Source organism: Petaurus breviceps, unplaced genomic scaffold (assembly GCF_028583685.1).
Source record: "Petaurus breviceps papuanus isolate PSGF00001 unplaced genomic scaffold, PetGlider_PUasm1.0 226, whole genome shotgun sequence".
Lineage (NCBI taxonomy): Eukaryota > Metazoa > Chordata > Mammalia > Diprotodontia > Petauridae > Petaurus > Petaurus breviceps.
Genome location: NW_027185890.1, coordinates 885,295 through 899,908, shown reverse-complemented (window position 1 = coordinate 899,908; position 14,614 = coordinate 885,295). Strand labels below are relative to the sequence as shown.

Sequence of the window (14,614 nt, the reverse complement as noted above, 5' to 3'; positions counted from 1 at the left end):
ATTGGGAAACAACTAAGATAAAGAACATATACCACAATATGAATGTAATGGAATATTATTGTGCTATAAGAAATTATGAAATGAGTAGATTCAGAGGAAAAAGAGAAGACCTTTATGAATATTGGCAAAGAGAAGTGAGCATAACTAAAACAGTTTATATAAAGATAATATTGTAGAGAAAAATATTGAAAGACTTTAGAACTCAGAGTAATGCAATAAGTCCAAAAGAATGAAGGTGAAACACTCAACTCTCTTCCTGCCAGAGTAGATGAACTTAAAGGGCATAATGACACATAACATTTTTGGACATAGCTTATGTAGGAATTGGTTTTGCTGGTCTATGAAGCTATGTCAGGGCTTTATTTTTGAATTTGTTCTATGACGGTGTGGGAAGTAGTGGTGTGGACAGATTAATTTTTAAAATTAATTGAAAAAATAATAAAAAATATATGTTTTTTTTAAATAATGCTTTTCCTAGTTATTGACCTTTCTGAAAGGACTAGAAAGCCATCTCACAAGTCAGAACCATTTAAGACTCTAGTCAAATTAAACCAACCTTTGAAAAGTAAAATTAGTTCAGTTAACTTTCTTTGTTTTTCAGAGGCATTAGCATTGATGTCTTATATCTTACAAATATTTTGTAATGGAGCTGTTGTCTTTCAGTTCAAGTTGGACATACCACTTGACATTTGTACTTTTTTTAAAATAGCATTTTATTTTTCCCTAGTTACATGTCAAGAAAATTTTTAGCATTCATTATTATAAGATTTTGAATTCCAAATTTTTTTCCCTTCTCCCCTCCCCTCTTCTGAAAATGGTAGACAGTTTGGTATAGTTTATACATGTGTGCTATCATGTAAAAAAAATTTCCATATTAATTACAGTTATAAAAGAAGAAACAAAAAACATGATAAAGAATAAAGTAAGTGAAAAAAATGTGCTTCCATTTGCATTGAGAGTTTATTAATTCTTTATCTGGATAGGGATAGCATTTTCCTTCCTGAGTCCTTTATACTTGTCTGGTTGGATCATTGTGCTGGTAAGAAGAGCTGAGTCATCCATAGGTGATAATCACACAATGTTGTTGATACTGTCAGAGTACAAGGTCTTCCTGGTTCTTCCCATTTAACTTTGTATCAGTTCATTCAAGTCTTTCCAGGATTTTCTGAAATCTGTCTGTTCATCATTTCTTATTGCATAATAGTATTCTTTTACATTCATATACCACAGTTTGTTTAACCATTCCCCAGTTGATGGACCTCCCCTGAACTTCCAATACTTTGTCACCACAAATATTTTTGTACATGTACTTTTCCCTTGTTTATGGTCTCTTTGAGATACAGACCTAGTAGTAGTATTGCTAGATCAAAGGATATGCACAGTTTGGTTGCCCTTTGTACATAGTTCGAAATTATTCTCCAGAATGGTTGGATCATTTCACAACTCCATCAGCAGTGAATCAGTGTCCCAGTTTTCACACATCCTCTCCAACATTTATTATTTTCCTTTTCTGTCATATTAGCCAAGCTGATGGGTGTGAGGTGGTATCTTAGAGTTGTTTTAATTTGTATTTCTCTAATCAGAAGTGATTAAGAGCACATCTTCATATGCCTATAGGTAGCCTTGATTTCTTCATCTGAAAACCGCCTGTTCATATCTTTTGATCATTTATCAGTTGGAGAATGGCTTGTATTCTTATAAATTTGAGTCAGTTCCCTACATATTTTAGAAATGAGGCCTTTACCAGAGACACTTGCTATAAAGATTGTTTCTCAACTTTCTGCTTTACTTGTAATCTTGGCTGCATTGGTTTTGTTTGTACAAAAGCTTTTTCATTTAATCAGAATTGTCTATTTCACATTTTGTAAGGCACTTATCTCTTGTTTGGTCATGAATTCTTCCCCTCCCCGTAGATCTAACAGGTAGACTATTCCTTGTTCTTCTGATTTGTTTGTGGTGTCACCCTTTATGTTCACGTACCCATTTTGACCTTACCTTAGTTTATAGTGTGAGCTGTTGATCTATACCTAGTTTGTGTCCTTTGCCATTTGTTCTTCTATGCAGTTTGTATTGACACTGTTTTGTTGTCATTGTTTTTTAAGAACCTTAAATAATGTGTCTACCTAGGTATGGGGAATCATGAGACCTGACATGTTTTGGCTAAAGGTTGGATCATATGTGGAATCCAGATATCTGTTAATGATTAGCAAAATAGTAAATTGTGTCCGTATTTTCACTTCTGATTTACCTTTTTATAATTTTTTAATAACTTGTTCCTTTTGGAAATTTAAAAATAAAAAGGTACTATTATAGAAAACTATACTTAGTCTTGGGAACAAAAAAAGCATCATCATAAGTAGAATGTCATTTTGTAAGACTCAAAAAATCGTATTTTTGTAACCTCATCAAGCATTCAGTAAGAGCTTACTACCAGTTTCTCTTTTCTTTTCCCAACCTGGGAAGACAACTGACAGTTGCAATTTAAATAATCGAACCTTTTTTTTTTTTGTTAAGAATAGAAGGTCTGTAGAAATATAATCTATTGGGGCAGCCAGGTAGCACAGCGAGTAAGAGCACCGGCTCCAGTGTCGGGATGACCTGGAGATCGAATTCAGGCTCAGACACTTAGCATCCACCCAGAAACACCTGGCCGTGTAACCATGAGCAAGTTACTTAACCCCAATTGCTTAGGGGCGGCCAGGTGGCTCAGCGAGTAAGAGCACTGGCCCTAGTGTCAGGATGACCTGGGGATCAAATCCGGGCTCTGATACTTAGCACCACACCCAGAAATAACTGGCTGTGTAACCTTGAGCAAGTTACTTAACCCCAATTGCTTTAAAAAAAAAAAAAAGAAATATAATCTATTGATTTCCTGATGGACATGGGCCAGTTGATAAATGAGTGGCAATATGTTGTATTAGAACACAGGGCTAGGAATCAAGAGACTTGAGCTAATTATATATGACCCTTGGTCAAGTCAGCTAATGAATTAGTTTGTGAAAACAATTTACAAAGGAGGTGTTATTGTATCACAGAAAAAAAAAAACATTGACTTGGGAGCCAGGAGACATGAATTTGAATTGCTACCTCTGCCACAAACTAGCTTTGTGTTTTTATTCAGTTAATATCAGAGCCTCAGTTTCCTTATCTATAAAATGAGAGGTGGGACTAAATGATCTCCAAGGTACCTTACAGCTCTAAAACTCTATTACTCTTTTTTGCATATTAAAAATATTATGGTAATATTTTATTAACTTTCCAGGTATAATATGAAAAATGGAGATAATACTTTTCCTATTCACCCCTCAAAGAATTAGAATTTAGATCTCCTAATTCCTAGCCAAGTGTTCTTTCACTGCTGTTCATTCATCAGCTGGATAAACTCCAGCAATCATAAGCAGTTTGATAGATTGTATGTACCTTGACACTTCTTCATAGTTGGTTTATGGTGTAATATGGTAATTATACCACAGGGAGTACTGTGGGAATCAGTAGTTATAGATTCTGGTCTTGGGTCCTATGTTGGGACTTTCTTGATCTCCCCAGTTTCTAGTGACTCTTCTACTCTCCACATACCACCCCCCCCCAATTACCTTATATTCATTTCATATATACTTTATATAATTGCATCTATATATGTTTTCTTTCCTGGTAGAATATCAGTTCCTGGAGGGCAGATACCATTTCCTCCCCACCCCCACCCCCTCAACATAGTACCTGGCACATAATAAGAACTTTAAATATGCTTGTTTAATTATTTTATGATCTTGAGAAGATCACTTTAGCATTCTGAGCCTCAGTTTCCTCACTTATAAAAATGAATTACTTAGACTTTTCTTTCAGACCCCTTCTATCTCTTGTTTTTTAATAGCCAGTTTCTTAGGAGTTCAGAGAATCTTCAGATTTTTATATATTCTTCCCTTGTCTGACTTAAAATAGCAAAGATCAAATAATCTAGTTATCAGGTCACCAAGCATTTATTAAACAGTTAGTATGTGCCAGCACTGTTCTAGAGATTCACAAAGAAAGATAGAAACATCCCTCTTCTCCAGTAGTTACCTGCAACCTACTAGTTACATACAAGATATTTACAGGCTGAACTAAAGGTAATTTCATAGGAAGGTGCTAGGACTGAGGGAGACTGAGAAAAATTTGCAGAATGTAGTATTTGATTCAAGACTTGATGAAAGCAAGAAAAACAGTGTGATTCTTGGGAATATATGATTTGTAATAGTTAAACAATGGTTAGTATAATAGTTAATCCAGAAGAATCCAGTCCATAGAGTTCAGTTTGCTACCATCATCTTTCATTAAGGGAGACAATGGTAGTGACATTTCTGAAATCTTGTGACATTTCTTCAGCATTTCATATTTTGGAAGGAAGAAAAAAAGCCTAGATGTCTAAATATTACCTCCATCCCTGCTTGAAAAACACAGCAGGTATGCCATTAGGCCCTGGAGCCTCATTGTTCTAAGTGTCTCTGACAGTAGGAGTGATTTCTTCAGAAGTTGGAACACAAGCCATGTTCATCATATCTTGGCAGTTTCTCTATGCTTTATAGTAATGATGGAATTAAAATAGTCAGAGTTTTGTTGTTATTTCTCTGCAGGGTTCTCTGTCTGGGTGAGGAGGGTAAAAAGAATCCTCATGTCTCAACTTTCTTCCTCCTGTTTTCATTTATAGTCCTTTGTGTTTTAGCATAAAAATGCTCAAAAAATACAGACATATACACACGTGATGATCTGTCTAAAATTGTTTTATAATTGTTGTATTAAGCTCCAGATGACCAAATACAAATGTATTTCTACAGGGCGGATCCTCTATCAAATCTGGTTCTAACCTTCAGTACTAAAGAAGATGCAATTGCATTTGCAGAAAAAAATGGTATGTATTCCTTCTTTTCTCCAAAACAGTCAGCCTGTGATTTTATGAATGAATTTTTAACCTTAATCATGATCATTATTGAGTGGTAGTTGAAACCAGAATATAGGGAACTTTTCAGTTTAAAAAGAAAACTTAAAAACTAAATCTTGTTACAGGCATCCCCATTTGGTTATCAATTAGTCAGCAAAGCCCTTACATTCTGCTAATCATTGTACTAAGTTCTAGGCATACGAAGAAAGGCAAAAACAGCCCCTCATGCTGGTAGATACCATACTTGAATAACTTAAGTGCTTCAAAGAGACATCCAAATTTAATGGAATGCTATATCAGTTAGCAAGCGGTTACTCAGTGCTGACTGTATGCCAGACATTCTGCTTCGGTGCCAGGGGTATGAAGACAAAAGCAAGAGTCCATGAGACAAACAAAAGTAGATACAAGGTAACATTGGGAGAAAGGCATTAGCAATTTCAGTGACCAGGAAAGAAACTGGCATTTGAGCTGAGTATTGAAGGAAACCAGGGATTCCAAGAGAAAGGTGAGGAGGGAGAACATTGTAGATTAGGGCTGGAAAGGAATTGGGAGAAGCCAGTGCCCAGAGGTCGGAGATGGAGTGTTATTTGTGAGGAACAGAAAGAAGGGCAGTATAACTGGATTTTAGATTGTGTGGAGGAGAGTAGTGAGACTGGGAAGGTGTGATCATACTAAGCTATAGAGAACTTTAAAAGCCAAACAGAAAAGTTTATATTCTATATAGCGATAACTAGAGAGAAAGATCTGGGAGGCTTGTGCATAGATTTTTCTTTGTCATAAGGGAAAGTTTGATCATGGGGCTGAGAAGAATAGAAGTGACTGCTGTGAAGGCAAAAAGCATTAATAAAACTTTTAAAAATCAGTAGTTAAAGACAGAATAGTTTTAAATTATCAGAGTGTAATCATTTATACACAACTTGAATACTTTAGCAATAAGTCCTTTTCTCCTTAGTTTTATCCCACTCAGCTTTGGGAAGGAATCTACAAAATCTTAGTCTGGTTCCACATCTTGCCACAGAGTGACCCTGGATTCTCAAGACTATGCCAGTTGAGGTTCAGGTATAGTTTCACAATTAGACTGTGTGTGCTTTTTAAGCATCAGTCAAGCTACTACATAGAGGCTCATCAGCAGTAGCCTACTCACATAATGATGACCAGGACAACTCATAGACACCAAGGACTGACTGCTTAATTTTTGTATTCTCAGTGTCTTGCACAATGCTATTATCATTAGGGCATTTAATATATGTTTGTTAGACTGATTTGAATCAACTGAGACAAAGAAAAATACAAAATAGTCTTGTATAACTTCTTTCTGCTTCTCTAGTGATAGTGACAAGGGTGGTGGGGAAAGAGGCAGAAGGTGCTAAGTATCGGTTTTTAAATGATTATAAGGATTACTTTAGCTTTTGATAATTCTGAATGTGAGATCAAAGATCAGCAAATCAACATGCTACTCAAGGAGTGAAGACATATCAATATTGACATTCTCATTTCAAATGAAACCAAAAGACAAAAAGAAGTTGAACCTAAATATAAGAATGGTTCATAGGTTCCTTCTTCATTTTTCTTCCTGCCCCATTCCCGAGAAGCCATACCTTAATAAAAAAAATTTTTTTAAGTTCATCAACATCATTCATTACATTGAAAATGTTATTGTATGTAATGAACTAAACCCATGGAGGTCTACCTCGGCAAAAGATCAGGAAAAGGTGTCATCTCATATCTATTCTTGGAGTCAAGCTTGATCTTTAAAGGTTTATAGCATTCTAGTTTGCATTGTTGTCTTCATCACATATATTGTTTTCCTGGTTCTGCTTACTTAATTTTGTATCAGTTAACATAATTCATTCCGTGCTTCTTTGCACAAAATAGTAACATTCTATATTGTATTCATGTACCATAGTCTGATGAAGCTTTATACCTCCTGATAATTTTTCTAAATAAGGTTAGAAAGGGGAAGAGGAAGAGAAAGGGAACAAGCATTTATATAGAACCTAGTATGTGACAGGCACTGTGAGAAGCACTTTACAAATGTAATTTCATACCTACAGGGTAGGTGCTGTTATCATCTACATTTAATAGTTGAGAAAACTGAGGCAAACAGAGTTTAAGTGATTTGCCCAGGGTCATACAGTTAGTATTTGAGGTTGGATTTGAACTTGGGTCTTCCTAACTCCAGGCCACTTAGCTGTCTCAAAGGAAATCAATTAAAATGAAATATAGTGTTTTACATATACATATATGTTTTTTAAATGTATACACACTCACACACAGATATATTAAAGTTCACAGGCCCCAGGTTAAAAACTAGAGCTGCAGACTCTTCCCATCTTCTACTATTCATCCCAGCTCTGGCCCTGCTAGAGACCCAAGCAATGACTTAGTAATCCTCTTGTTAGGAACTATAAAGGGGGAAATAGCAGCTGGGGAGTAGAGATGCTTCATCTAAAGTTGTAATCTGGTTACACAAAAACATTACTAAACATGGTAGTTAAGTTGAGTAGTTTTATTAATATAGTCTAAATACTTAAGCAGTATTATATATTAGATACACTTTTGTGGTCTAGCCTGGGAACGTAAATACCACATATTGCTCCTAGAGGAAAATGTATTCCAAATTAACAACAAATGATTTACAGATAAAATTTTGGGAAGTTTTCTATTTGTGATTTGGGGACTGCCTATATACCTAGTCTAAATTTAGAACTTGTTCATTTAGTAGGATCTAAATTGATGAATTACTAACAAAAATAATAAGAGGTTAAATTTTAAGGACACCACTAACTACATCCTATCAAAGCTTTTTGAGAAGAAATTTTAGTTCTTGGCATATAATAATAGTATTGATCTGATGGGCCATTTAAAATACCTCATGTTTCCAGTAAATGTATTGGATTGTTTTATACATTCTTCATGGAAATAATTTCTTGGCCAGTATAGAAATGTATTTCTAAAGCCTCTTGTGCTTACAAAATATTTAATAATGCAGTTAAGATAGTAAAATGATTCCTTAGTGCATTGTGAGAGATGGTGTGCGAGACACTGGAAATTTTATGACTAGAGGAAAATTTCAGGTATCATTTCTGACAAGATTTTCCCCTGATGTCTTTTTTTCCTTTATATTATATTTCAGTTGTATGAGAGAATAGAAATTATAACTTTGCTTTCAGCCAGGCATAATATGGGTACACAGCTGTGTTAGGAATCTTAAAACCTGCCAACTATCAATGCACATCAGCCTTAGGCCTCACAAACCATTTGCTATTCTGGTCCTAAGCCTTTGTTGAGCAAAAACCATCAGTCATGTGAGTTTGTGCCAAATTATGTGGTAGTTTTTGTTTGGGGCACAAATGGAGAGTAGGGAAGATCATGAAACCATTTACTTATGAACTTCAGCTTTGGGTTATCAGTGGAGAAAAGACCTTTCACAGTACTTGAACTGAGATTACTTGCAGATAAAAATCTCATAAACAGAATCATGGAACTGCAGAATTCTGTACTTGCATTGTCAAACAGATCTTCAGCCAATTCTGTAAATAACAGTCATTTTAAAAAAATTTAATTTACATGGAATACACAAGGTAATTGTTGTGGTCTTAAGTTTGGTCGATGGCCATTTTTCTTTGTAGCATTTGAAAATATTACTAAGCTATTTACTCCAAACACTCATATCACATATCACAGAAAATTAAACATCCAAAATCCACAGTGTAGAAACTACAAAAAAATGGGAAATTTATAAATTTGTAGAATTTCAGATAGATAATCTAGCGTTGACTTTAGGACACTGAAGTTAAAAGTGTTTTAGTGGAAAGCATTTCAGTATATGCAATAGCAGCCATCAATGATATCTCATCGTTTAGGTGCTGGTCATTTAATTTTTAACTAATCCATGCCATATGGCTCATCTTTCCAGTGGGAAGTGATGGCAACACTAGAGCCTTCGCACATCGGTGGTACAGCCTGGCTCAGTTGCTTTGATCTCTCTTTTGCACAGCTGGGGAAAGTAAAGCCAAATTTCATTGTCTTAAAGAGACTTTATATAGCATTTTTTTCCTTTAAAAAGCATGAAGTGTTTTTACACAGTGTCTCATTGTAAAGAGTTTAAAAATTTGGCAGTTATATAAAAATATTATAGAAATATCTTATTCTTAGGATTCTGTATTGTATTTCTCATTTTACTTGGTTACAATACATTCTTTTGTGAGCCAATTTGAAGTAGGAAACCAAGAATAAGTATAATTTTAGGTTTTCAAAAATAATCTTTCTTATTTCCCTTGGAGAGAATATGATTTTTATTATTCTCCAGTTAACCTGTTGTATTTAGTCATTTGCTCCTTTCCTTGCTGTTATATTAACCATGAAAAATAATTTCAAAAGTATTGTACCATGAAGTTCAGAGGATTTGAAAATTTATCTTTCCTTGCACAACAAGATAAAGGAAATGTAAGAGACATTTTACACATTTTTTTAAACCAAAATTTAGTGAGAATTGACTTATTATCGGAGAGGTATGTATTTCATGTAGAAATGAACACTTTTGGCCTGTTTATAAAATGAGCAGGATTCTCAAAGAACAAATAGAAATAGGGGCATGCACTATGGCCTCAAGTTGTTTCTTTTTCCCTACAATTTAGTCCTTGCTTTGAACTGAATCATATTTTTTAACTTTTTATGACTTTGTAACTTTTCATGACTGGATTTATTTAACAAGTCAGATGGCAAAATAGAAGTCTTTTATTTATAATACTCTGATGAACCCATTACCCTAACAATATTGAATGTGTATGTAAGTTGCAGTTATATACCTTTCTGAGATGTCATACTATGTAGGGAGGGAAATTAGACAAATTCCCTCACTATAGACAGTATTGTAAGAGCACTGACTTATTACTTAGAAAATATGGGTGTCTAGTCATGGCCCAGTCTGCTACCTTTGTGATCTGGGCAAGTCACACAATCTCTCTAAGTTTGTTTCCATAAATATTTTTGGGTTTTCCCATGATACTTTTCCCATCCAAATGTCAGCTACCTCAGAATTCTCTTTGTGTTATCATAGTCAGCATCATAATCAGAAAGGCAAATTTTTCTGAAATTTTTAATTTCAGTAGTCTAGGCTCAATCTTTCTAGAAGACAGATTACTACCTGACCTTGAGAAGAAAACTGAAAGTAGTTGTTCTCTTGTTTATTCAACCTTCATTTTCTCTCAAAACTGCACAAAGCTGAAATGAGAGTTTTTAAGCAATTACAATCCCTTATTCGTTACTGGTGATAGACCAATGATATTGGTGTCTGCTTCATCTATTCTTCTTCCTCCCAGTAAATAAGCCACACTTCAAGCATGATCTCTGAATGAGAATATAGTACCACCATCATCAAAAAGGTACATACTAGACCATATTGTCTAAGTAGAATATTAAAATATACTCCAGAGCAACAAGGTGGCTTTTTGGTCCAATGAAACAGTTTACACTGACTTTTTACTAAGTTGCTGATAAATGCAGCAGTACATAAAGTATTATTGATAAGCAGGGTGAAATAGAGATACTAAGGCAAGGACGCAAATTTGACTTCATAGCTATCAGTAAAACTTGGTGGGATGAGACGTGTGACAGAATTATGACTTTAGAGAGACATAACTTAGTAAAAAGAAACAGAATAGGTTGGTGGAAGGAAGAATGGTTGGAGTAGTACTGAATATAGGATATATCAAAAGTCTTAATGCAGTTTTAGGCTTTAATAGCTAAGATAAAGATACTCTTGTCTGGAAAGCAGGTGGTGAGGAGGAAACATGGAGAGAGTTTGAGTAAAAGATCAGTGGGAATAGATATTGTCATAAGAGAAGACTACAGACCACCTAGACTGAAATAGATAAGGAGTTCAGGAAATATCACTGTCTGGTCAAGAAGAATAATGTATTAGTGTTGGGGGACTTCAGTTATCCAAACCTCTGTTGGAAGTCCTTTCTCTGCCAAAAGCAAAGCTACCTAACCATTTTTTTTTACTTGTTGTAAAGATAAGTTTCTCCTTCAAAAGTTTGAGAAATCAGCAAAGGGAAATTCTGTTCAGGATTAATTCTTACCAACAGTTGCTGGAGTGGAAATGATGGGAACTTAGAGGGGAAAGTGACTACTACTGTCTCCTAGAATTTGTGACAGAGGCAGGAAAGCCAGGCCCAATCAGATATTATACCCTAGATTTGAGAAAAGTAGATTTCAGAGGCTCCCATAGACTAAAATCCAATCCAGGAGGAAGAAGCTCAAGGATCAAATTGGGAAGACACAAAGAGCTATCTTTCCAGAGAGGTAAAGAAAGAGAAGTGTATATAAAGACACATAGGACTCACCAACTTGAACTTTTTAGACGCTTACAGAAGATGGAAGCAAGGACAAGTAACAAAGGAGGAATATAGAAATGGCATAATACTGTACAAAATATGTGAGGAATGCTAAAGTGTAAAATAAAGGGAGGCTGCTAGCAAGAAAAGATAAGAATGACTCAAAAATTGGTTTGGGTTTGGGGGGTTGGAGGGGTGGCATTGTGAAAGATTTGGTCTTATTGGGTTAAATAAGAGGAACAAAGAATGAATAGGATTGATGTTTGTTGTAAATGGAATGATGATAGTGGATGACAGAAGGCAAAGCTGCTTAACTTATTTTTATTTTGTTTTCCTGACAGGGAGAATGATTTTTGAACTAGGATCAGTCAGATTTAGAGCCAGAAGGCACTTTAGAAGTTGTACAGCTACTTCATTTTACAGATGAGGAGACTGAGACTCAGAGAGGTTAAAGTGATTTGCCCCAAGTAAGAGGCAGAGGAAGAATTTGAACCCAGCTCCTCTGGTTATAAACATTACTCTTTTAGGGAAAAAAGGTGTGGGGGGAGGGAGGTAATGGAAAGTTGAAACCCAAGTAAGGAGTACCCATGTAAGATCTGATGAGTTCTAGTAACTTGACCCAGATGAAATGCACATTCTGTGATAGTGAAAAAACTGCCAGATAAGATTTCTGAGCCACTGTTAATAGCTCCTTGAAAGACCATGGAAAATAGGGGAAATATCACAACTCCAAAAAAGGAAAGAAATAGATTCTGCAAATTAAATATAGGCCAATGCAGTTGATTCTAATTCCTGTGAGATTTCAAAATTCTACAGTATATTATTTAAGTGTCAGTGAATGCACATCCAGAAAAGGAAATACAGCAACAACAAAGGTAATCACAAAAACCCAGCATAACTTCATCATGATCAGGTCATGCTGAACCAACATTTCATTTTTTGAAAGTTATTAAACTAATAGATCAGGGAAGTAACATAGAGATTAGAGTTTCCTAGATTTTAGCAAGCATTTGAAAAAAAGTCTTTTGTGCAGTTTCTCATGGAAGATAGAGAATTGTGAACTAGGTACTGCAGTTAAATGGTTTCAGAGCTGGTTACATGGCTAGACCCAAAAAATAGTCCAGTCATTAATGGTTGATGTTAGCTCAGAATGAGGTCTCCAGTGTGTTTTTACCCTGTGCTTTTTAACATTTTTATCAGTGACTTGAATGAAGAAATAGAAGTCATGCTAACCAAATGTGAAGGTTAACATAAATCTGAGCAAGGTAACTAATATATCAACTGGCAGAATTAGAATTCTGTTTAATCCCTCTACTGCATGGGAGCCCTTAAAATACTTTGTAACATCAACTCCTCCATGTTCTCCAAGCTAAATATCTCTAATTTCTTCAACCACTTCTCATTTATAACATTGATTTGTGGTTCTTCAAAATTTTGGTTGATTTCATCTGAAAGTTCTTCAACTTATCAGGGTCTTTCTAAACCTGATAATCAGAATTGAACATATTACTATAGATGTAGTCTGACTAGGACAGAGTACATAGCAGGATAAGTATTAGTCCTGTAAACTTTACAATTTAATATAGCCCAAAGACTTTTTTGATTTTCAGAATTGACTTGCATTGAGCTTATATTCCACTAAAACCTCAGATATTTTTTCAGGCGAGTTACTGTCTTACCTTGTGTTGTCTTGTGCTTCTGACAAACAAAAATAGCCCTGCCTGCCAGTCCTCGTTCTGAGCCTTACCGTGTTTCCCCCAATAATAAGACACTGTCTTACTAAATTTTTTGGACAGAAAAACACCAGAGGGCTTATTTTCAGGGGAGGGCTTATTTTAATGAACATTGACAGCAATTTTAATAAACAGGTAAATGTGAACAAAAAAATGTACCTTTATTCAATAATGAATTCAATAAAGAACAGGATGACGCGCTCACTGCTGCAGCTTTGATTGGATGCAGCTCGGAGTGTGGTGTGCATTTCACGGGGGGTGGAGGGACAATGCATACAGAGGGTACTGTAATGTAGCGTGTAGTGCAGGGGATCACCTTCACTACAGTAGCAATCTCAATAGGGCTTATTTTCGGGGGAGGGCTTATTTTAGAGGAATCTCACACAGTAAGGGGAGGGCTTATTTTTCGGGATAGGTCTTATTATTGGGGAAACACGGTATTACTTACCCTTCACAGTATTTTTACATTACTGTTCATGCTCTTAAATTCATCCTTTTATCTGCCCTTGTAAATACCTTCTGTACATCTCTTTTTAAAATTTAAATTGCTTGGCAAAATCTGCATCCAAATGGGTCTTGAGACAGTTCACGTTTTTCCTGCTTGTTAGAATTGTATCTCTTTGTGCCTTCAGGATTTCATTCTTAAGAGTTTTCCATCCCTTCTGATCTGACTACCCCTATAGAATTTTAGCTCGTTTGTCAGAGTTACTTGGAACATAGTGAAATAAATCACTCCTATACAATAAACCTTTTAAGTTTTTATTTCTTTAAAAAATTCAATATGCAATTTGCCATCTTTTTGCCGCACTCACTGTTTTATGTTATTTGGCATTGAGAGTTCATAAGATTTTGACTTTTTAATTCTTTATCATGAAATCACACTTTTATCACATTGAATGTTAAGTTTAGTGTAGGATGTAACCAATCCCATAGGTTTTCAATTGGATTTAAATCAAGTGAATTCTGAGGCCATTGAAGCATGTTTGTCTCTGTCTCTTGGATAAATTTGACCTTTTCTGACATGTGGGATGGTACAGGGGGATGTTATAGCACTCCATCTCCATTTCATAATTTCTGTAATTCCAGAACAGTTCTACTTCTCAGTATGTCAATATATTTATCAGACTTAATCATAATCAGTCTTTTGGTAGGGACAAGATTTCTTTTTTTTTTTTTTTTGCCTTTTGTAGGGCAACTGGGGCTAAGTAACTTGCCCAAGGTTACATGGCTAGGTTTTTGTGTGTGTGTGTGTGAGTGTTAAGTGTCTGAGGCCAGAACCGAACTCGGGTCCTGACTCCGGGACCGGCACTTTACTCACTGTGCCACCCAGCCACCACGGGGACAAGATTTCTAAGCACAACAGAAATTTTTAAAAAATCCTTCAATCATTATTTGGGCAGATATTTTACAGTCTGACAGAATTGTCTCTAGATCATACAGGTTTGCCTTCTGACAACAGTTTTGGTATAGCCTTTAATGGAAAAAGTTAATTTCATCAGTAGAATTTACCTTTTTTCAATCTTCCTTATTCCCATATTGAAATTATAGTGTCCACAAAAAGTGTTTTTTCTTCGTAGCAGCAAGTAGCAGCTATTTTTTTTACTGGTTTTCTTAGGTTCTTACTT

At 35.3% G+C, this 14,614-nt stretch overlaps 1 protein-coding gene across 3 annotated transcripts in view; it reads left to right on the top strand.

Moving 5' to 3' along the window:
• The window catches only part of NDUFS4 (NADH:ubiquinone oxidoreductase subunit S4), a 164,085-nt gene that overhangs the window by 118,190 nt on the left and 31,281 nt on the right, over positions 1 to 14,614 (top strand). For all 3 annotated transcript variants that reach the window (XR_011169742.1, XM_069095290.1, XM_069095289.1), the window contains exon 4: positions 4,812 to 4,885. Coding sequence is in view for 2 of the 3 variants with exons in the window: in XM_069095290.1 (XP_068951391.1) it covers positions 4,812 to 4,885 (74 nt within the window). In the remaining variant the exon portion in view is untranslated. The remainder of the gene's footprint in view (positions 1 to 4,811; positions 4,886 to 14,614) is intronic.